General features: G+C 32.8%; 3 protein-coding genes across 3 annotated transcripts; 1 reads left to right on the top strand and 2 right to left on the bottom strand.

Annotated features, from left to right (window-relative positions):
* Positions 1–354: 354 nt before the first annotated feature.
* LOC126017695 (olfactory receptor 5T1-like) lies at positions 355–1,347 on the bottom strand. Its single transcript, XM_049779745.1, has one exon. The coding sequence runs from the start codon at positions 1,345–1,347 to the stop codon at positions 355–357; it is 993 nt and encodes a 330-aa protein (XP_049635702.1).
* Positions 1,348–17,308: 15,961 nt separating this feature from the next.
* LOC126018678 (olfactory receptor 5T2-like) lies at positions 17,309–18,240 on the top strand. The gene is given in 2 exon segments (XM_049780777.1): positions 17,309–18,211; positions 18,214–18,240. Coding segments are annotated over 2 exon segments (930 nt in total).
* Positions 18,241–19,807: 1,567 nt separating this feature from the next.
* Positions 19,808–20,566, bottom strand: LOC126018677 (olfactory receptor 8H1-like). The gene is given in 3 exon segments (XM_049780776.1): positions 19,808–20,029; positions 20,031–20,258; positions 20,261–20,566. Coding segments are annotated over 3 exon segments (756 nt in total).
* Between the last annotated feature and the right edge of the window lie 4,508 nt (positions 20,567–25,074).

The following is a 25,074-nucleotide window of genomic DNA, read 5'->3' as shown; positions in this document are numbered from 1 at the left end:
TGTGGCTCATTTTACTAAATATTATAACCTCTAAATATTGCAAAGTGACTATTAGTAAGATAATTTTCTTTTTATTAAAGTTTAAAAATAGTTTGTTGTGTATATACACCAAATTTTTCTTGTCTATTATTTAAGCAATGAGTTTATCTGGCAATCAAATTATCTAAATAATGTTAGTTCTCTTTCTACATCTTGTCCAGTTCTTGTTTATTTATTTTTAATCAATAGACTTCCTCATAGAGATGATAATTTTTGTATAGAAAGTTAAAATTAATAAACAATAATAAACCAAAGACTTTTAAATTTTAATAAGTATACAATGATCATAGTTCATTATGTTTTCAACTTTAACTGTCAATATGAAAAATATATTTTATTGATGCACCAAATTTTCCCGAAGACTCTTTTTGCTGCTTCTTTGACATCTTTGTTTCTTAAACTGTAGATGATGGGATTCAGCATGGGGATCACAATGGTGTAAAATATTGACACTATCATGTCATGATCCAAAGCATAGCTGGAGCTTGGTCTCACATACATGAAGAGGATTGTCCCATGATAGACTGATACTCCAGTGAGGTGAGAACCACATGTAGAAAAGACTTTTCTTCTCCCTTCAGCAGAATTCATTCTCAGAATTGCCAACAGAATGAAACTATAGGAGACCAGGACAATCAAAATGGTGACTATCTCGATGGATCCCACAAAGTAGAAAAGTAAGAGTTGATTAATGTGAGTATCAGAACAAGAAATAGCAAGTAGTGGAGGGATGTCACAAAAGACATGCCTAATTTCATTGGAATCACAGAAAGAGAGAGTGAATGTGGCCACTGTGTGTACAGAAGCATGCATGATGCCCCCAATGTAAGAAGAAATCATGAGTGACACATAGACTCTGGGTGACATGCTCACTGAATACAACAAAGGGTTGTAGATGGCTACATAGCGATCATAAGCCATTGCAGCTAGGAGAAAGCATTCTGTGGTCCCGAAAGTCACAAAAAGGAACATCTCCATTGCACATCCAACATAGGAAATGCCTTTATTTTCTGATAGGAAATTGACCAACATTTTGGGGGTGACAACTGAGGAATAGCAGGCATCCAAAAATGACAAAACACTCAGAAAATAATACATAGGAGTGTGAAGTCGAGTATCCCCAATGACCAACACAACCAGACCCAAATTTCCTATCAGTGTAAAGGTATAGATTGCAAGAAATAGTAGAAATAGTAAGACTTGCATCTCAAAATCATCTGTGAAGCCCATCAATATAAACACAGTGACTTCACTACCATTTTTCAACTGCATTTTACGTAAATTTACATCTAATGGCATTCCTGACATTTCAGTTTAAGTTTTAAATTTTAGAGAACATTTAAAAAAATGTTTTTTTAACAGTTATCTGAAAATTCTTGATGGTGAAGGTAGCGATGATAAATCTGCATCCAAGCAAATGCATTGACCTGCATAAAAATACTAGAGATATTATTTTATTCAGTTATGAACTAAATCTGTCAAGTTAAACATATACCAATACAAGCACATTTATTTTTTAATATATATTTTATATTATATTTAATAAAATTATATTATATAAAATATATATTTTTATAATATTTCTGTTTTATATGTCATTATAAATGTCAGAAGTATCAATGAATAGAACATTAACATATTGGATTTGACATGATAAGCATGCAATATACTGATGGACTATTACACATATTTATTAAAGGCTAATTTGTGGTCTAATAATAAAATGTTAAAAATTATTTAATTTTAATGTTTTTGAGATTTTTTTTTGACCACACTGTTAATGCCCAACACTTCACTCAGAAATCACTTCTGTCAGAACTCTGGAGACTATCATTTGTTTTGGAGATTGAACCTTGGTAAGTTTAATGCACAGTAATTACCTTATCCACTGTAACATCTTGTTAACCTAGAAAATTACTTCAGTTTAAAAGAAAAAGTAAAAAAATGGTTGTGGGTCTATAGTTCCATTTTTCCATTTGGAGTAGAAAAGAAGCTTTCTATGTCCTAGTTTTTAGCTAGTATTGTTTTCTTAACATCATACAACAGATATTATTCTTGGGCAAAAAAAAAAAAATAAACCAAAACAGAGCAATGTTTTGTATTTTTTCTCTGTGTTATATTATTATTATTCTTTAAGTTTTTGGCATCTGCAGTTTTTTGTTTGTTTGTTTGTTTTATGTTTTTGGGCCACACCTGGTGATGCTCAGGGGTTACTCCTGGCTATGCACTCAGAAGTTGCTCCTGGCTTGGGGGACCATATAGGACGCCGGGGGATCGAACCAAGGTCCGTCCAAGGCTAGTGCAGGCAAGGCAGGCACCTTACCTCTAGCGCCACCGCCCAGCCCCATGGCATCTGCAGTTTTTATACTTAATGTTTTTCTCATATTTTAACTTCAAAGTGAATGTTTTTCCATCCATATATACATTATTCCCTAAATACCTAAAGTATATTTTGAGTCAAATAATAAACATATTGTTTATATGTTTAGTTTTGATAATTATTAAATTATTACAACCCAGAGCCACTTTATGTAAGCAATAGTCCAACTTCTCAGCTTTACCACTAATCTTGGAAGAGATAACAATATTGGGGTACCCTCAGGTAGGTTCAAGCTGAGTCCCCACCTTGCCAAAGCCCCTTGCAGCAGCACCCTTATCCCATAGTCATGAAAACCATACAAATAGCCCAAACTTTTGACTAATTTTTGCAGAGATGTCAAGCCAAATATTCCAGATACATAGGTCTTTGGTTCAAAAACTGTTGAGTCCCTCTGGGAGGGGTGACTGGTTGAAAATCATCCCTGTTCTACAGAACCTGTAGCTCCTGGTGTGACATTTAAAAATTCAAAAATACTGATAGGCTATCAGGAGCACACAAAATTAGATGGGAAATTGGCATAAACAACAATTATGCTCAATTGAAAAAAAAACACAGAAAACTCAACTAACTAAATTAATAGATTCTCAGACAATAACTGAATCTAGTGTGAGAGAAAAAACGTTCAAACTTTTTCTTTTACTGCAGTATTTTAATAATGCTAATAATTCTATTAGCATATAGCTGTAGAAGGCACTATGAATAAATTATTTTGTGGATGTTAATGGAGCAGGAGTGAGTGGTGAGCGAAAAACTGGGGACAATGGCTGACAAAAGGTGAGTTTTGTTCTTGGAACATTGAGTATCTGAAGCAAACATAAACACCTTTGTAGATCATGATGTCTAAATAAAGTCATGAAAAGGGATTATGAGATTATTAAAAATATGTTTAAATAATATGGACTAATAAATAACAACATTCTTTATAGTATGTATTGCTAAAATAGCACATTGTTGCATTTGCTAAAAATTAGCGTTTAGTTTCTAGCAATGTTTCTATTCTAAAAGATAGTTTCTCATTAATTTACAATATGACTAAAGTAAACAGAATAACAAACAAACCATTGAAGGGTAACTTGTATTGCAATAAAACTCCCCATGACAATTGGATCCCTTGAACATCATATTGTCTCCCAAATGCAACCAGGAGTGATCCCTGAGAATATTTCCAGGAGTAAGGCCTAAGTATAGCCAGGTATGGAGACTCCAAAAAACAAACAGAAATTTTTCATGATTAAAACTAAGTTATTGCATGTCTAAATTTCAGCATGTAATACTATTTTATACTTTCAGAGTATGCAAGCCAAAGTATATTTGAGAAATAAATGATTTATCATTCACAGGAACTGGAACATTTAAAAATGTTTAATATTAATATTAAATATTAATATTAAATAGTCAATAAATGTGTGTGAATTTTGGTGCATCACAAGAATTATTTCCTTAATAAGATATTATCCCTTTCTCTCTGTTTTCCTGTCTATTAGGTTCTGTTTCTTTTTGTAATACCCTATCATTTTCTTATTTTATATGTAAAAATATTTACTAAATGTGGCAGGAAAAAATAAATGTAGAGATGGAGAAAAATGGCAAAGAAATTAATATAATATGTGAGTGAATTTAGAAATTTATCACTAGGTGGTCTACTACAAAATTTAATATCAAATACATTTCATTGGAAAAGGCAGGAGACAATTCAGGGATATCACAATTATTACTTGTACTTCAGTCTGACATGAGAAATTGTGGAAGGTATAGAGCATTATATCAGACTTTAAAATTCTATTAACACCTGACTCAGTAAAAGAATATTTTGAACCATTAACTATCCTCCTAAACTAAATAATATCTAGATTGACCAATATTTTTAGGCACAATTTTCCAATAACATTGTGATTACTAAGTATATGGGACACATTCAAATATATTTTATTTATAGGCATATCACTGTGATATTGGCTTCAAAGGCATGTTACTAACTATACTTCATTAACAAGAGCAACAAATATGAAAATAAATGGAATTACATCAACTCTACTGTACTGTGCAAAAGTAATTATAACAAAAGAGTGGGAAACATTTTTTTCAGTATCACAGCTCTTGCTTTTTAAAATTAATATATTTAAACACCTTGATACATCTTAAACACCATAGATAAATATTAGACATAGTAAGAGTGCACGATATTCAACAATAAAACAATGAACAACCCCATCAAACAATAGGAAATGAAGCTGATCAATGAATTCTCTAAGGAAGACGTACAAATTGTCAACAAGAACATTAAAGAATGCTCATGATTAAGGCTGTGTGGAAAGCCAATAACTGCATCCCTACTTTTTATAATGGAAACCCTAGTTCAATTCCTAGCACTGCACAGTTCCCCCAAGTATTGCCAAGTGTAATCCCTAAGCACTGAACCAGGAGTAGCTTCAGTAGATCCCCCAAAAAAATGATCATTATCTTTTATTATCAGAGAAAAGTCAATCAAAATGACAATGTGATATATAATCTCATCAATGGGAATGGATTATTTACAAAAGTACAGAACCAGCAAGTGTGTGTGTGTGTGTGTGTGTGTGTGTGTGTGTGTGTTATAATGGAAAGTTATAGAGAACATGGAATTTTTTAACATTGCTTAGACTGTGACTAACTCAGCATTTATGGAAAACAATATTGAGAAATATCAAAATAAAATGATAATAGAACTGTCAAATGATCTAGCAACCTACTCCTAGATAGCATTGCAAAGAATACAACATAGATTAATAAAACTGTATGCAGATCTATGTTCATTACTGCACTATTGAAAATAGCCAATATTGTATAAACAAACAAAGTGCTCAATGATAAATCATTGATATTAAAATTATGGGATGTTTGCCTCTAACTCTAGGGGCTTTTGCTGGAAATAAATCAGGAGGAATAAAATACAGAAATAACCCATTTATGAGTGGTATATAAACAACTTAAGAGAAAATACAATATACAATAAAAGCAAATCCCAAGGCACTAGCACAGATTAAGGTTACTTTTCCAAACAGAGAGAAGTAATGGACTATGAAATGAATGATTTGCTTTAATTTGTAGATTGGTCCTTGATTGACGAATATAGGCACTTTGATGGTAGCTATCATGTGGAAATATTTCACACATAAAACATGTAATATTTATGCTCTTGTAGACCTATGTTATTTCAATAAATAATTGAAATAAAATTTAAAAAATACAATCAATTGTGTTATTAAATTGTCAAGAATATCTCAAGCAAATACATATAACTTAATTCTATGTGATTAGAAGAAAATAATAAAGTCATCTTTTTTTCCTTAAGACATTGTTAAATAAAGACATACCAAACTAGGAGGTAATATCTGCTTTGTAAAATATTGACTTTAGGTTACACTTGGCCTAGCACAGGGCTTCTTTTTTTTTGTTTGTTTTTGGTTTTTGTTTTTGGTTTTTGGGTCACACCTGGCAGTGCTCAGGGACTCCTCCTGGCTCTAAGCTGAGAAATTGCTCTTGGCAGGCTCGGGAACCATATGGGATGCCGGGATTTGAACCACAGTCCTTCTGCATGCAAGGCAAATGCCTTACCTCCATGATATCTCTCCAGCTCCAAGCACAGGGCTTCTTAGCTTGTTACTCAGGGATCATATTTGGAAGGACTCAAGGGTAGTTGAGTTGAATCAGTTATGGGAAAGCAAGTTCTCTATTCACTATCTTCTCTCTCAAGCCATAAATATTTCTTTTTTATAGATATACATAATATTTCTATATGAATCAGTGTATATTAAATTTCATTCTCATAAGATTAAAGTCTGTGACTTCAAATAGATACCTCTCACTTTATTTTTATTTGGGATATATTAGTAGAATATTACTGTACTTACAGTTCCCTTATATCATTAATTTTTTTGCATAACTCTTCTATAATTTTAGATGCAGTACAAGGAGGTAATTTAATAATAAAGGTTTTTTTTTTTCATTTAAATCATGTCATATTATAACTATTATGACTTTGCTTTTGGAAACTGAAAGAATAATAGACAAATCAAACACTGTTTCTACCTCCTTGCAGAAGTATATAAATGCCATTCAAGTACCTCCCAAGTCACATTAAGAAAATGTTGATTGATTGTTATTATACCCAATTATTTCACTTTGAGAAAAAGACCCCCTCAAATATAGTACACATTTATTGATAGACATGTTAAAGTTTTCAAACAAAATTGGGACTAATATGAAAGAACAAAATAAGTTGTTAAATTATCATAAAGTCAAAAAGTATAAAGGGATAGGTGTCTACATGGATAAGTTTATAAGGAATATATAAAAAAGAAAATTTGAGAGCCAATGCTGAATTTGAAGTGGCTAGCAAGACTTAAAAATTTTGTTATAGTCATTTAATTTGTATAGTCTATTACCCTAGTAGCTAATTCAGCATTCTTTAGAAAGGTGAAAACTGATAACTAGTCTGATAAATTATTATTTCAAAGTCACATAATTAGTGATTAGTCAGACTGAATTCTAGATTTATGTTTTATTCTTTAAGATATTTTTATTTATTGATAAAGTTCATTCATTTGTTATATCAAACGTAAGAAAATTTTATGTCTTACATAAAATTCATAGGACATCTTTATAATTTAACATCTTTATAATGAAATTAATCTTTAGTAAGTAATTAAGTTAAATATACACATTAATTATATATACTTAATTAATTATATTAATTATAATTATAATAATTAATATACTTCTGTGAAATTCAAATTTATGATCGCAAATGCCCAGTGTTTGGTTGAAAACAAAATATTTATCTTTACAATGATTTTCTAATATGACTTTCTAATATGGACTTTATCTGTTTTCTTTAATCTAAAAATTAGTTTCATTAAGTAAGATAAATAAAAAATTTAGCTTACATAATTTTACTTAAATATGCAGATATTTTCTGTTATACATGCTATATTCCCATAATTTTTCTATGCAGTTTTTAATTCAGTTCTGAGTTAACACAGATGAAAATTAAAAAATAACAGACTCTAGTAAAGAAACCTAAGATTTTAGTTTCTGACGTTTTATAAATCACATATACCCCCCACTTACCTGGGAAATAAACAGCTTGCTCAATTAAGGCACACTATGAACAGTAAGTCTTCAAACTCTTTTATCTGCTTATAGAGCTCTTCTTCAACTCCATAGGGATACTTTCAAGGTGAAAAAAACATAATTCTCTTTTGGGACAAAAAAATAGCAAGAGAATTTAAATTTTTTTACAGTAAACAAGTGACTTTTTGGGAACAATGAAATGTGTGATTAAAATGTTTATATTAAATCACTTTAGACTTTGGTATAAAATGATCATTAACCTCTGTAGAATACAGGGATGGGATGGAGAGAGACACTATGATAATGGTGTAAGAAAGTGAATCCTCTGCTGGTGGAATGGAAATATTGTATGCATAACACCCTATCATTAATAATACTATAAAGTACTTAAATAATAATATAATCACTAATAAAGAAAGGGTATGCTTAAGACAGGAAAATGAATTTAATGACATAAGACATAATCCCACCTATACATTGGGCTATTGAATTAATACACATTAACTGAAACTCAAAATTTTCTCTTGTAGAAAATAAAACTTGTTTACCTTTTTCAGACTTGTGTACACAAAAATAACAAACTGAAAAAAAGAAACTGCATAATTTAAAAATATTTAATAAAAATAACTAAATTTGAAAGTACTCATCTAAGTAATATAGAAATAAATTTATGCTCCTTGACAAAAAAAGAGATAGAAAATGAATATATGATATAAAGTACAGATTCCATAGGACAGTATTTTACAGATTAATTATATACTCTGGAAAAACTTAAAACTTGAAATATGGAAGAGAGGAAGACTAACTTTTGAAGATCTATAGAGGGTTTATTTGTCTTAGAAACTCTATGTGGTGGGTAAGGGGGAAAAACTCTATGTGATAATCTATAAAATAGTATCTTATCATGTATTCATATTGAAAAAGATTGAAGAATTCATATAGCTCTCACCTTTATATCTAATAATACAAAAATAGTAAAATAAAAATTATGGTTATAGCATCTGAGCTTTAAAAGGGGCTAGAGTGATGGCATATTGCATAGGGCATTTGTCTTGCACGCAGCCAACCTGCGTTTGATCCCTGACATCATATATGGTCCCCTGAGCCTGCCCAGAGTAGCCCTGAGAGTCACCAAACTTGGCCCAAAAAACAACAAACAAAAGTATTAAGCAAAGTAGAATATAAAAATTGAACACCACTGATACTGAGTTTAATTTTGAATAAAATATAAATTAATTAAAGGTAGTCCCAGGAGCATTACTCCCAGAGAAATCATTAAAGAGTCAAGGTATATGCCCTTCATGCTGATAACCACAGTTCTATACCAAGCATCACATAGTCCCCCAAATAGTGCATAGTGAAACCCAAGAGGTCTCCTAGAATTTCTGATTGGTTTATACAACTGCCAGCACAAAGACACCCCAGCAACCTGACATTGAACTGCCAGTGTTGCTGGACTAGAATCAGTGGGAGGCCCACCACAAAGAAATTTTCTTTAATAAAATGACTAAATAATTAAAAAAAAAATCTGGTGGGGTTTGGTGGAGTATAGCAAGTAGAAGCCTGTGTTTCATGTAGATGTCCTGGATTTAATCCTTACCAGGAGTGATCTCTGAGCACAGAGTCAAGAGTAAACTCTGAGCACCACTGGGTTTGTTATCAAAGTTAGAAGTGAGTAAATAAATAAATAATCTATATAGCACATAAATTTTATAAACTCGTGGAAAACACCCAGCAGTACTCATGGATTATTCACAGGATCTTGCTCTCTCCAGGATATTCTTGGAGGTCCATGTAGGAATAAAACATGTAAAATACACACTCTAACACTTTGAACTCTTTCTCTCTGGCTCAAGCTCATTTCTTAAAAGCTTCTGTATTTGTTTATCATCTTATTGATCTATGTCAACTATTAAAGATGAGCAATGAGTTAAAACTAGATTAGGGTCAAATATTTTCATGGGTCATAACTTTTGTCACTTAAAAATAGAGAATACTCTTAGGTCTATATTTTGTTTGTTCTATATTTTGTTTGTTTACTTGAAATCTATTTATCTTAATACCTATCTTATTTTCCATTATGATTTCAATAGTGACTGCTTACTTCTGTAATTTAGTCAAAATGCTCTGTATATTTCCTTTAGGGACCTATTTTTGAGTTTTCTTTGTCATCTACCATCACAGTACTAATATTTCTCAATCACAAAGTGCTGGGTCCTTTTTCTTTCAATGCACCTTTCTGCTTTTGGTCAAATAATCACAGTGCTATGGCTAGAGCCCAAGGATAGTTTTTATTCGTTCGGTTTGTTGTTTTGCTTTATTATCTGCATCTCAGTATTAGAACTCTGACATTTATCTTTCTCTTTTTAAATAATTTTACTTAATTGCTCTTTCTCAAATCTAAATAGATCTTGTCTTTTACACATACTTCTTTGCTCTGAAAATAAGTTGTTTCTTTTTTGTTTGAGGGCTAAATCTGCTCAGGGCTTACTTCTAGTTCTATGCTCAAGGATCATATCTGCGGGGACTCAAGAGACTTACCTTATTTTCAGGCATATAAGACGACCGGACGTATAGGACGACCCCCTAACATAGGTTTAGGCATATATTCACTGTATAAGACAGAACATTCCTGTCCTGCAACTGTATATAACCACAGTGAGCCAATCACAACAAGCAAAGGTTTAAATGTTCTACTGTAATAGACTTCCTCTCTGACTCTGGCCAATCTGAGCAGGCTTTTGACAGTGTAGATTCGGGTCCAGAACATTGTCTAATTTGAATGCATAAAAAGCCTGCTTGGATTGGCTGAGTTAGAGAGGCAGTCCGAGAAGCCTTGCAGTGATTGGTGCAGGATCGAGTTGGAAAATTCATTTCGTGGCAATATCCAGACTGTTTTCTTTTAGCAGCATATAGAAATAATTTTCGAGGTATACTCGGCAGATAAGACGACCCCTGATTTTCGGTTGATTTTTTTTTGTTTCAAAAGTCATCTTAGACGTTGGAAAATATGGTAAGTGACGCCAGGGATTTAACCCAAGTACATCACATGCAAGGGAGGCTCCATACTTGCTATTCTATTTCTCTGCACCATTATTTATTTAAATCACAGAGCCTTTGTAAGTGAGATGTCTTGAAGAGTATTATTTTACATTCCACTCCTGCCCAGAGCAAAGGCATTTTCCAAATTTCTTTCTTTTCACATAATCCTTTGACTTGTAAAAATCTACCTGGATATTACTCAACCCTCCCCCTCCCAGTTAAATTTTGTACTGGGAAATATAGAGAGAGTTGGGGTTCTGCTGGTTCAAAGAGAGACAGTGAAGCAAAAGTGACCTGACACCATGATTCTCTCTTGATGGCCTGGTTTATTAATTTGAGCATAACTTTGCTTCAGACAAGCTCACCTGGGACTGGAAATCTGGTGTTGGGGATTTACTTTACATCTATTGCCCCATACACAGATCCAGGGGCCCAAGAAGACTTCAACAATGGTGAATAACTTGATCCTCTGGTGGATAATCACCATGATAATTAGGCCCCCTTGAGCTAGACTGAATATAAATATCAGAGCACATGGCGCCCACTTATGAATGGCTTCATGTTGCTCTCTAGTCCATCTACCTGCACTTCTCACTTTGGGTTGTATGTACCAGAATCCCTAGAGATTCTCCCGTGCATATAATTCAAAGGGGGGTGGGGATTGCTTTCCCAGTGATGATAAATTCTCATCTAAAGGCTTTTCTAGGGCTGATAACTTATCATTCACTATGGTACTCTGAAGGGCCCTGAGTTGCCCTGGCCTATGAAACAGAGAAAGGCCTCCAAACCAGGGAAATAACTTGAAGCATAGTTCTTTGTTCTTGAGAATAATGTCTGCTTTTCTGTGACATATTGCAAGATCCAATTATAAACCTCAAGGAACTACCTTAGCCAGGAACTACCTAAGCCATCTCACCAAACTGCCTAAGGCATCTGAGCAACCTACCCAAGACACCATTTAAAGCTGTTTCTATTTCCCGAATATGAACTTCCCCGTGCAAACCCTATATAAACTGACTTGTGACCCCAGGCAAGGTCACCTCTCTGAAAGGTGGTCCTGGCTGGAAAGTTTGGAGTTGTTGGTAAAAGGAATAAAAATCTTTCTTTGCTTTATTTTCAATTGTGTAATCTCTACCTTCAACTCTGAATTCTTAACAACGTTAAACCAGAAAGATCCTAGTCGCAAAGATGGTGAGCTCACTATCATCACCTCTACAGATTCAGAGTCAGAAAAACTGATCAACTAGTTTTTATATCAACCAGAGATATCCCCATGACCCAAGTCAGAGTCAGGTGGACAGATCAGTGCTGGCAATTCCATTTCTGGGCACTGTCAAATGGTTCAATGCCTAAAATAGTTATGGATTTAACAACAGATATAACACCAAAAAAGTGCATCTTTGTTTACTGGACATCTAGTAATAGAAACAATTCTAGGAAGTGCTGTGTAGTGCTGGAGATGGGGAGATTTATCTTACACTAGAGCACATATGTTTCATATTAGAGTTCTGGATTCAATGTGCAATATTGTATGGTTACCCAAACAACATAAGGAATGGTCCCGGAGCACTGTTTTAGGAGTAGAATCTGAGCACCACTGGATGTGCACCCAAACTCAAAATCAACAGAATAAATCACAGAAATGTATTATTTGAATAGATGTATAATGGGTTTTCTGATTATAACTTTGTCTCTTAGATCCTCTAAGTGATATAGCATGCCCTTACATTATTATGGTTTATCATACTTACCTACCTTATGATATATAATATCTGACATTAACAGGATTTGGAAATGACTCTCAAAGAGCTTCATGAAAGACCAGTATTCTTTCTTTCCTTTTATTTTGTTTTGTTTGTTTGTTTGTTTTGTTTTTGGGCCATGCCCCATGACACTCATGGGTTACTCCTGGCTATGAGCTCAGAAATCGCTCCTGGCTTGGGAGACCATATGGGATGTAAGGGATCCAACTTATGTCCGTCCTAGGCAAGAGAGGGCAAGGCAGGAGCCTTACTGCTTGCACCACGCTCCAGCCCTGAAACGCGAGTATTATTTCTCTCTTTTTTTTTTTTTTTTTTTTTTTGGTTTTTGGGCCACACCCGGCGGTGCTCAGGGGTTACTCCTGGCTGTCTGCTCAGAAATAGCTCCTGGCAGGCACAGGGGACCATATGGGACACCGGGATTCGAACTGACCACCTTTGGTCCTGGATCGGCTGCTTGCAAGGCAAACGCCGCTGTGCTATCTTTCTGGGCCCTATTTCTCTTGATTATGACTTAAATGTTAAGATTACTTAGTTGTTTTCAAAACAATTTTTGTTTGATAGATTGATGTTTGTTTGGGAGGTGTTCAAGCTAGGCAGGTGATACTTAGGTGCTATTCCTGGTTCTGTGCTCAAGGATTTCTCCTGGAAATGATCCAGGGGCCATACATATCCTATGCCAGGGAATAAAGAAAGATCAGTCATATGCAGGGCAAGTACTAAAACTCTGGTGTATACTTTTTGGACACTAAATATATTTTTTTCTTAAAATGTCTTTTTTTCTACATTTTCATTGTAAATTATTCTGAAACCACATACTGTTTAATTGTTGAATTCACTTTCAGGTTGCTATTTTGAGTCAAAAGGCAATTGGGACAAATGCCCATGAGGACATCTCCTGTGGGCTTTATCATAGTAGAGAAAATAGATATAAGCAATATAAAGGTACTATAATAAAAAATAAACTTAACTACACATTTGCTACTTCACAGGTAAGAGACATTCTAAGATTATTTACTAAATATGTATTATTGCATAGGGTAACAGAATGCATTATGATATATCATTATATTATAATGAAAACACTCTAAAAGATGAGTTTTATTTTATGAAAGAAAGCAAAACATTTGAAAATTAAAGGAGGGAATTTATAGAGATGTTAAGAAAGTATAGATCAGTTAACTTGATGCTTTTGATTGTGACAAAATAAAATTTTTTTAAGTTTGTTTTTTTAGGGGAGACATAGAAACCACTTGGCATTTCTCTTTATTTTATAATGTTTCGAGATATAACCAAACACACTAACAATAATGTTTCATTTATTTCACTGGCTGTGGGGATAAAGTCAATTACAGAAGGAAGTAATGCTATTTAAAAAAAAACAGGTAATATATATTGTTTGTTTTTGTTTTGGGGCTACATCATAAGTGCTCACTTTGGGCCCTGGGGTCATTCCTATGGTGTTCAGGGTACCATATTCTGGTATCAAAGAATGAAGCAAGTTAGCTGCATTTAAGGTAAGCACCTTGCCTGCCTGCTGCACTTTCTTTTAGTTCCAGAAAAATGAAAATGTGTTCATATGGGAGGCCTAGCTGTGAGACTGAAGGGGAAAAAATGTGTGCAACAGTCCATTTTTACTGCTGCATAAAAGTTGTTTTTTTTCTCTACATTCTAAAGCTGTTTCCCTGTTGAATTTAAGATATCTTGGTATTCTAAGTTCTAGTAAGGTTGTATGTTTGATACACATTTATATACATTCGAAGTTGATTCCCAAATCAAGATTTATAAGAGTCATGGTCATTTTTTCTTTATCATGCTGACCCCTTTCAATATTTTAAAACTGATGTAGGGATACCTATCTCGCATAAATTGTAAAGCATGATACTTTCAAAACAACTAACTGAAATGTATCACTGAGAATTTTTAGCATCACATTTTCCACTAAATCAAAATGAAGCTTACTGCAATATGGCTAATAAATGGAATTGTAGCTATCTAGGTATAATGTTCATTATTGTTAAAAGCAAATTATAAAATTTATAATTCTTTAAAAATGTATCACTCCTGCATTTTAAACAATGTAAAGAATAAATCATAAACATCATAGTTTCTAGTAATCTAATAGAATTTTTAGACTATTATTATAATATATATAATATATATAATATATAATATAATATATATTAATAAATATATAAAATACATTAAACAAAAATTAGAAGGTAAAAAACACTTATTCCAATTTACTATTTTTAATTGATCAAAACAGCAATATTATTTTTTCTTTGTTTTGAAGTCCCATCTGGCATTGCTCAGAGATTACCCCTGGCATGCTTGAGGTACCATATGTGGTGCCAGAGATCTAATACATGTCAGCCCTAAAAGGCAAGTACTGAGTCAAATTTCCTATGGGTGCATACTAAAAATTAAAATTAAATATAATATGTTGCTAGAATAAAATTATCTTCCAATAACTGCAATACTATAGGCTAATAATAAGACTGAATTCAGATACAAGTAAAAATTTGACTTTTAATTTGTTTGGATTTGGGATTAGACAGGTAAAGTGTTATCTCATACTTTTTTTGTTTGGTTTTGTTTTAGTTTGGGGCCACACGAGGCAACACTCAGTGTTCATTCTCGGTTCTGATGTCAGAAATTACTCCTAGGCCTGAAAGCTCATAGGGCTTGATATTGAATTTAGACTAATAAAGTTTTTTTCTTATAAATGTTACGCATAATTGTACATTTGTTGCTGAAAGTCTCATTAGTACATGTTTGATTTTACTACCATCATTAAAAAACGTTTATATGTACTAATTATTATTCTGTTTATCTATTTGGGGCCATACTCAGTGATGCTAAGTTTTATTCCTGGCTCTACTTTTGTGGACCTTCCTGGGGAGTACTCAGGGCCCATTTGTGGTGCAGAAATTGAACTGGAGTCAGTGGTCAGTGCAAGGCAAGTATTTAAACCCTACACTATCTCCTTACCTTTGGAAAATATTTGAACAATTTTTTTCATGGATGTAAAATATAATGGGAACAAAAAACAACAGCTTTTCATGCCATTTCAGCTTCAGAAGTTTCTTCTTTATATACATATGTGAAATTCCGATCAATTCATTCTGAGCTTTCAATATAACATAGGTAGATCATTTTGCATGGACATCATAATGAGGCAGGTAGAGTACTTGTCTTTCATAGGGCTGACATGTATTAGATCCCTGACATCACATACGGTACCTCAAGCATGCCAGGAGTGATCTTTGAGCAATGCCAGGTGGTACTTCAAAACAAAGTAAAAATAATATTGCTGTTTTGATCAATTAAAAAATAGTAAATTGGAATAAGTGGTTTTTATCTTCTAATTTGTTTTGTTTAATGTATTTTTATATATTTACTAATAATAGGCTTCAACTTAAATTTTCTGAGGCAATATATGAGTATTTCTTGTTTTCTTCGTTTTAAATATTAAATAATATTAATAACTATTATAATCTAAAATTGTAAGAAACGATGATATTTTAATATTGAAAATTCTTCTAGGTATTTTTTTCTTTATAAGAAGATTGTTAGGTATGTGTGTTCTTTTCCTTCTATCACTAATTCTAATGAAAATCAATCTCTTGTTTATAATATTCATACTACTATATTGGAACTTAAGCTTCTTTTGTTACATGGACTCAAATATTATGAAAAATATTATTTAGAAATTATTTGCCCTCAAATTGAGTCAAATTTCCTATGGGTGCATACTGAAAATTAAAATTAAATATAATATGTTGCTTGAATAAAATCATCTTCCAAGATTTGCAATACTGTAGGCTAATAATAAGACTGAATTCAGATACAAGTAAAAATTTGACTTTTAATTTGTTTGGATTTGGGATTAGACAGGTAAAGTGTTGTCTTATACTTTTTTTGTTTTGTTTTGTTTTAGTTTGGGGCTACACAAGGCAGCACTCAGTGGTCATTTCTGGTTCTGATGTCAGAAATTACTCCTAAAGGCCTGGAAGACCATTTGTCTTGATATTGAATCCAGGTCAGCTACTTGCAAGGTAAATGCCATGTCCATTGTGCTATCACTTGGGCCTACGATACATTTAAATAGTCTATTCTAGCTATCTTTTTGCTCTTAAATATGAAGTATAATGCTGTTCACTGTTTATTCTATTATGGTATTATAAAATATTGAGCGTGGTATAAATTTATTTGCTCATTTTACCTAGTAGTTTTCTAATTGTTATTTCACTAAATTCAAAATCAATAATATAATAAGGCAAATTTATTATTCTTATTTTCTTTTTTTCTTCTCCCCCACCCCCTATTCTTATTTTCTTAAAAATTTCATATTTAGGTATATAATTATGAGCATAATAAAGCAGAAATTAACAAATATTGTATTACAATAACAATAAAAATAACCATATTTTAAGCTAGAGGATGGTATAATTTTAATTGTTTATAAATTGAGTTGGATACAAATTTTGTAAAATTTTATGTTCACTCATAGCCTATTTTTTCAGGAATAAAATAGATTAATTCATTTATATCATTTAAGTCCAATACTGAGAGTTAGGATGCTGATGTTCTATACTACTATGTTTACTAATGGGTATCATGTTTTAATTGTTACATGGAAAATTTGTTTATTGAGTCAGTCTATATTTTGATATAACTCACTATAGAACAGATGAGAATTAGTGGTTAGTAAATATTTCATCTGATTGTTTTAGAAGTGACAAGAATGAATTCATGAGTAATAAACCAAATCTTCCATTTGACTTTGTAGTTAAAGACATCAATGTTTAATCAACCATCTGGCCTTTGTCCTGTGAATTGTACTTATGCATTGACAAGAAATAAATATGGTGGCATTGGATACTTTCCTGGAGTCACAGGATTACTCATTTCTCTCATAATAATATGAATTTTTTCTGAATATACCAAGATTGATCCTTGAGGAATCAACATGAAGAATTTTACAGAAGTTGTGATATTTGTACTGAAGGGCTTCACAGATAAAATGGAACTACAAATTATTTTATTCTTTCTCTTCTTAGCAATTTACTTGTTCACTATGGTGGGGAATTTGGGGTTGGTTCTATTGGTTATTGCTGACACCCGTCTTCATAACCCTATGTACTATTTTCTGAGTGTGCTATCGTCCGTGGATGCCTGTTTTTCTTCAGTAATTTTACCAAATCTGTTAGTAGATTTTATATCAAAGAATAAAGTCATTACATTTCTTGGATGTGCAGCACAGATGTTTCTTGCTGTTACTTTTGGGAGCACAGAATGTTTTCTCCTGGCTGCAATGGCTTATGACCGTTATGTAGCCATTTACAACCCCCTCTTGTATTCAGTAACCATGTCACCTAGAGTCTATGTGTCACTCATTATTGCTTCATATATTGGTGGCATTTTAAATGCTTCTGTACATACAGTGGCCACCTTTAGCCTGTCTTTTTGTAATTCTAATGAAATTAAGCATTTTTTTTGTGACATCCCTCCACTTCTCACTATTTCTTGTTCTGATACTTATATCAACCAGATACTGCTCTTCTATTTTGTGGGTTCTATTGAGATAATCACCATATTGATTGTCCTGGTCTCTTATGGTTTCATTCTGTTGGCAATTTTGAGAGTTAATTCTGCTGAAGGGAGACGAAAAGTTTTTTCTACATGTGGTTCTCACCTCACTGGAGTGTCAATCTATCATGGGACAATCCTCTTCATGTATGTGAGACCAAGTTCCAGCTATGCCTTGGATCATGACATGATAGTGTCAATATTTTACACCATTGTGATCCCCATGCTGAATCCCATCATCTATAGTTTAAGGAACAAAGATGTCAAAGAAGCCACAAAAAGAGTCTTTGGGAAAATTTGGTTTATCAATAAAGTATTTTTTCACACAGAAAATAAAAATTAAAAAATTAAGAATTATATAAATCATCTCTATAGGCTTCAACTTTAAATAAAAAGGTTTTCTTTGTGTTGTACTTTTTTCTTTGCTTTGTAGAAAATGTGACAGAATTTTCTTCATATATATTTTTTTAGCATTTTCAAATATGCAAAAGAAATAGTCATGCATTTGTTTCTTCATACATACCCATATATGTATATAAACTATTTACAAAATGTAGTAAAGAAAACAATCATATCAAACTACCACTGACTAAAATTTCAATAGTAAAAACTAATCTCTCACTGTTATGCCATAGAATGAAGTGTGAGTTCCAGATAAAGGGAGTGGTATAATTTCTTTGGTATCTTTTTTCCCCAATTATAGATGATGTCTTTTTTCTGGAATCTCCGTGTCCTAATATATTATTTGCATATTGATATTAACTGTATTAAATAGGGCCAGTTTTGGATTCCTCATTCTAACTTATTTGCCTCACAAGGACTTTATCTCCAATTATAGTTATGTTTTATGGCATGGAATTTGATATTTTTACATATTAGTTTATATTATACATAGATGTATATATTATGTTATGCACTTACTGTGCCACATATTTACATGTTTTTCTTTGTAACATGCTAGTGCAAATTAATTAGAATACTGGTGATGATATGGTGCAGTATCATGAAATTGAAGAGGTATAACATTGTAAAAGTTTTCTTTTGTTATAAAGCAATGTGGACACAATAATACAAATAAATAATAAAAAAGAAAAAGTGAATATAGTATAAATTTTCAACTTAATATAAACATGTTCCTATCTGACAATGTCAGGTCAAAATAATTTAAAGAATAACTATATGTGTCTCCAATCCTAAACCAAATAGGGTTCTCTTCCCTCCACTGAAGATCACATCACTTTTGAAAGAATTGAATTCTCTCTTTATTTCCTTTCTAATTATCACTAAATAAAATTATTTTACTTCACTATTTATTTCCTTCTTGAAATTCTTTGGAGTTTGTGGGACCAATATAACTCCTGAACTTCTCTTTAGTCTGTGATAGCATTGAACTTGTAAAAGACTTGGATGTGAATGAAGACTGATTTACTTCTTTTCTGAGTTCCAAAGCTCTTCTAGAAATGTGTTGTAGAGATTAATTTCCAAACCAAGTAGATCAAGTTGGACTCAAGTACAATCTTATGAGTGCTGAATTGAGGTGATGGACTGTAGCCATCAACACCATGCAGATGCTTATGACAGACTTTCTTATAATAATAATAATAATAATATAATTATTATTTTCAGCTGGTCAAGGTGGATAGAAAGAACGATGGTAAACTCCCTTCTCAAGACTAACAATTATCTTTTCCCCACTTTCACACACACACAGAAAGAAACCAAAAAAATAGAAAGAAATGATAAAAATCTTAAAATAAGAATTGGAAAATGAAGAAGAGAGTTCTTTAGCAGTTATATTCATGAAAATTTTATCACCAATAAGTTGTTAATATAATAAAAATAAATAAATACGACAAATATTTAATTTGAGAGTTTATTTTTAAGCACCATAAAAAAGACTTTGAAAATCAGCACAAGAATAGAAGGCTTTTTGCCTTCCTGAGGAGGAATTAATTTTCAAAATAGTAGAGAGAATGGATGCATAAGAAAAAGAGATGGTAATCAGGGACACCATGAGGTGGAACCTGCATAAACAAAAATCACTGTTTCTTTGTGTGTGTCTGTGTAAGACAGCTAATCTGGGTGATGTGTCACAGAAAAAAATGATGGATTATATTGGAGTCACAGAAATGCAGTCTACTCATGCAAAGGGCATTGACAGAAGAGACTGTAAAACCAATCAAATAGGACCCAAGGGTGAGTGAGTAGCAGAATTTTGAGGACATAATAACCGGGTACTGTAAAGGATTGCAGATAGCGACATAGCTATCATAGGCCATTGAGAAGAGAAGAAAACATTCAGCAGCTCCCAAAAAGACAAAAAAAAAAAAAAGTACAAATGTGTGAAGCATCTCACATAGAACATATTCGTGGTGGATGCTATTAAGTTCTCTAAGCTTTTAGGTATGATAACAGTTGAGTAACTAAGGTCAAGAAATGAGAGATGGCTGAGGAAAAAATACATGGGAGTGTGAAGTTGAAGATCCAGGTGGATCATCAAAATCATCCCTGAATTTCCCAGCATGGTGATCAGATATATCAGCAGAAAGAGCAGAAATAGGACCAGCCTGATCTCAGCCGAACCTGTTAATCCCATCATGATAAAATCAGAAATATTTGTATTATTCCTTTTATCCATTTCTTTTATAATTGGTGACTTTTAGCTGTTGAAAAAAATTGAAGTTAGTACTTAATGGGAATGATACAAAAAAGAAGTGTTTATATGAGTGATCAATATTTCTTGGTTAAAGGTATTGAGAAGTGAACAAAATAACTACAGAAATATGTATAACTTGAAAAGTGGGTTTGATAAAATGAAAATAAATGCATGGCTTAGTAAAAATGAGTCTAAGGGGGCCAGTGAGGTGGTGCTAGAGGTAAGGCATCTGCCTTGCAAGCGCTAGCCAAGGAATGACCATGGTTCGATCCCCCAGCGTCCCATGTGGTCCCCCCAAGCCAGGGGCAATTTCTGAGTGCTTACCAGGAGTAACCCCTGAGCATCAAACGGGTGTGCCCCCCCCCCGCAAAAAAAAGAAGTCTAAGACTTGTAGAATAAAATTTAGTGATAAAAATGGAATTGCAGAGGTTACTTTCAACTAGAAAGAGGAAATAAGTCCTTCCCTTTCATGCTGTGATACCTTATCTGCATTTATTGCTAAGATCACCTACCTGTAAGGATAGGATGACCACAGTGGCTGCATAGACTGAACCACCTACTGTTTATCTATTCAAAATACTTTATTCTGAATTCTTAAATGCTTTTGCTCTCACCTGAAATGCTTGTTGCTTCAGGTAATGACCTCAAAGTCCAGAATGTATTTTTCTTGATCATCCAGAATGTGAGAAATTACCATATATCCTTCAAACACAAACGCTTTGTATTTTTAACTGTAAATTTAAGGCACTTTACCCTCTATTGGAAATACTCAACCTTTTACAATGCTATTTAGACTAGAATTTACATGAGAACATTTGAAAGTATGCCCACCTTTTTTTTTTTTCTTCAGTCCTCAAAGGACTGAAAATTTTCACCTTTTTTTTTTTTCCAAAAAAAAAAAGTGTTGACAAATGCAGTTTTCCTTTAATCCAGAGTGGTAATTCATTTTTAGTGAATTAAATATTCTAAATACTTCTATGTATTATACATAAAATATAAAACATTAGAATTTATGGCTTGACACATTTTATATTAATATCTTTATCAAAACATCTTGATTACAAATATGATTGCAGTTGGGTTTCAGTCATGTAAAGAACACCCCCCCCATTACTTGTGCAACATTCCCACCACCAATGTTCCAAATCTCCCTCCTCCACACCCCATCCCCACCTATAATCTAGACAGGCTTTCCACTTCTCTCATTCATTCACATTGTTATGATAGCTCTCAGTGTAGTTATTTCTCTAACTGCACATACCACTCTTTGTGGTAAGCTTCATGTCATGAGTTGGACCTTCCAGCCCTCCTCTCTTTTGTCTCTGAGAATCATTGCACAGATGTCTTTTATTTTTCTTAAAACACGTAGATGAGTGAGAATATTCTGTGTCTATCTCTCTCCCTCTGACTTATTTCACTCAGCATAATAGATTCCATGTACATCCATTTATAGGAAAATGTCATGACTTCATCTCTCCTGCATAATAGTCCATTGTGTATATGTACCATAGTTTCTTTAGCCATTCATCTGTTGAAGGACATCTTGGTTGTTTCCAGAGTCTGGCTATTGTGAAAAGCATGGCAATGAATATAGGTGTGAGGAAGGGATTTTTTATTGTATTTTTTGTGTTCCTAGGGTATATCCCTAGGACTGGTATAGCTGGATTGTATGGGACCTCAATTTCCAGGTTTTGGAGGAATCTCCATCTTGCTTTTCATAAAGGTTGGCATTCCCACCAGCAGTGGATAAGAGTTTCTTTCTCTCCATATCCCTGCCAATACTGTTTGTTCTCATTCTTTCTAATGTACACCAATCTCTGTGGCTTGAGATAGTACCTCATAGTTGTTTTGATTTGCATCTCCCTGTTGATTAGTGGAGCAATTTTTCATGTGCCTTTTGGCATGACAAAAAATAACCGAGAAGCATTGCTATAAGACAACAATCCCTTATTGAGTTCTGAGGCCCCTTTAATATGGTTACAGAGACTTCAAACCATCATAGTTAAACTTAATTTGATTGGATGTTGTCTAGGGTGTTTCCTTTTATGGATAAATATCTATATATCTATTGTATGTATAATTATAATTATAGTTATGTAATGTATAATTATAGGTATAATAAATATATTCTATATTATATATAGAATATAACATATCTATATATATTCTTGTATATTGTGGTATATTGTGGTTTATGTAGTCTCAGGTTCTGCATTAGCAGAAGTAGTAGAGGAGGGGTTTGAGCACCCACTGGGCACCTGTGACCTTGTTTACCCTCAGGCTCCCAGGAGTTTCTAGTTTATCTAGCTGAAATAATAGAGGAAGTGCTCTCAGGTGCCCACTGGGCATCCATGATCTTGTCTATCCACAGGCCCCCAGGTGTTGCTACTTTATCTGTTTTGGAACAGCATTTGGAGTTCATAAAATTGGCTATTCCTGCCTAGTCCTTTATGCCACATATCTGAGGCCTGTCATGGCAGTCTTTATGTATAAAATAAAGTCAGGGTTTACAGCAGCAAATAGCAGTTAGTTTCAAACTTTAACATTCTTTTCTAGCTTTTAACAAAATGAAGTGAAACTAAATAATGCCTTCAGTTTGAATATCATCAAATGGGACAGTGCTTCTTAAAAGTTTAGTTTGCATTATTATTTTATTCTGTAGTTTTTAAGCAACTAGAATCATTCTGGCTTAGTAATGTTTTTTGTTTTACTTTGTTTTGTTTTGGGGCCACACTCGTTGATATTCAGGGGTTACTCCTGGCTATGCACTCAGGAATCACTCCTGACTTGGGGGTACATGTGGGACACTGGGGATAGAACAGAGGTTCGTCCTGGGTCAGCCGTGTACAAGGCTAATGCTGTGCTATAGCTCCGGCCCCTAACTTAGTAGTTTTTAATTGGTCCATAAAAGTTCAATTGTTTCATTCTTCATATGTAAGGCTATTGACACTTTCTGCTAAACACTAGCTTTGAATCCTTAGACTTATCAAAGATATTTCTCTACAGTAAATAGTATACTCTCTTACTGTAGAAGGACTTCAGTAATACAATAAAAGGACAAGTAATTATTCATTGGGAAATTAGAAAACACATTCCTAATTAATATAATTTTACAAAAGTTTCAAATTGGTTATAGATGGTCTTTATAGATAAGTTAAAAATGAGATTCATATTTTGATAAATATGAGTACATCTATACATCCAGTATTGATTTTAGTATGCTTAGTTACACATTTAAATTTCATTTAAAAAATCTAATGCATTACTTAGGAGAATTATTTAACAGTCATTAGGTGACAGAGATTCTATAGTATGGGAGAATAAAAGGGGAAAATTACATGGTCTTTCACCTTGTAAAATTGGTCCTTCACAATTTACATTCCAATTTTTATGTAATAATCTAATGTTTATAATGCAAAAAAGAGTGCTTAAAGACTATGATTACATTATACAATTTATAGATAGCTTATACTTATTAATATTCTAATGCTTACTTATAAATTTTTTTAAGCTTTTGGGTAACACCTGGCAGTCCTCAGGAGTCACTTCTAGCTCTATTCTCAGAAATTGCTCCTGGCAGGCTCTGGGACCATATGCAATGCCAGATTTTGAACCACTGTCCTTCTGCATTCAAGGCAAACATTCTACATCCATGCTATCTCTCAGTTCCCTTTTTAATTTCTAACTTGTTAATTAGTCATTGAAATTCTTAGTATAATATTTTTTGGACATAGCCACTCCCTCTGAGCTTTACATTAGCTTGATATAATTTGGTTCTCATTGATTTTAGTGCTGTTGACTATTTAATATATATATAAATATATAATTCTGTCATTCTTTAATACTACTAACATACCTTAATCCATTTCCCCCTGTTGCTTCTCATCTATCTTATCAACCCCAAGTTACTTGATTTTTTATATATTATTTTAAATGATCCAATAGATTCATTTAAGACTTTATTTTGTAGATGTTTATTAAATTTAAATAATTAGGGAATTTATTTACCTCTTCAATTTTTTGAAACCTCAATAATGAAATCACATTGAATATTTTATCTAGAAAAATATAATTATACCTATATATTACAATTTGGAAAATATTGAATTAAAAGAATAAAGGCATATATTATAGTTTCAGCTTTGTACTAGTAAGTATATAAAAAGGATGAAATCTCATCTAGAAATAGTAGTTACACTAGCTTAAAATGTTGCATTTGAGAAACTTGAAAAACAAACAAATATAAAAACAAATGTGAGAGAATGAGAAAGAAAATAACCCAAGTGTTTTGTAAAAGTATATATTTCTTTTTTTATTTATTTTTTCCTTTATTTAAACATCTTGATTACATATATGATCGTGATTAGGTTTCAGTCATGTAAAGAACACCCTCTTCACCAGTGCAACATTCCCACCACCAATGTCCCCAATCTCCCTCCATCCCACCACACTCCTACCTGTACTCCAGACAGGCTTTCCAGTTCCCTCAT

The sequence above is a fragment of the Suncus etruscus genome, chromosome 9, assembly GCF_024139225.1.
Source record: "Suncus etruscus isolate mSunEtr1 chromosome 9, mSunEtr1.pri.cur, whole genome shotgun sequence".
Lineage (NCBI taxonomy): Eukaryota > Metazoa > Chordata > Mammalia > Eulipotyphla > Soricidae > Suncus > Suncus etruscus.
This window is presented reverse-complemented; position numbering and strand designations above follow the sequence as displayed.

What these genes read in the sequence shown, in the direction of transcription:
- LOC126017695 (XM_049779745.1), bottom strand. Translation starts at nt 1,347, where the DNA reads ATGTCAGGAATGCCATTAGATGTAAATTTACGTAAAATGCAGTTGAAA.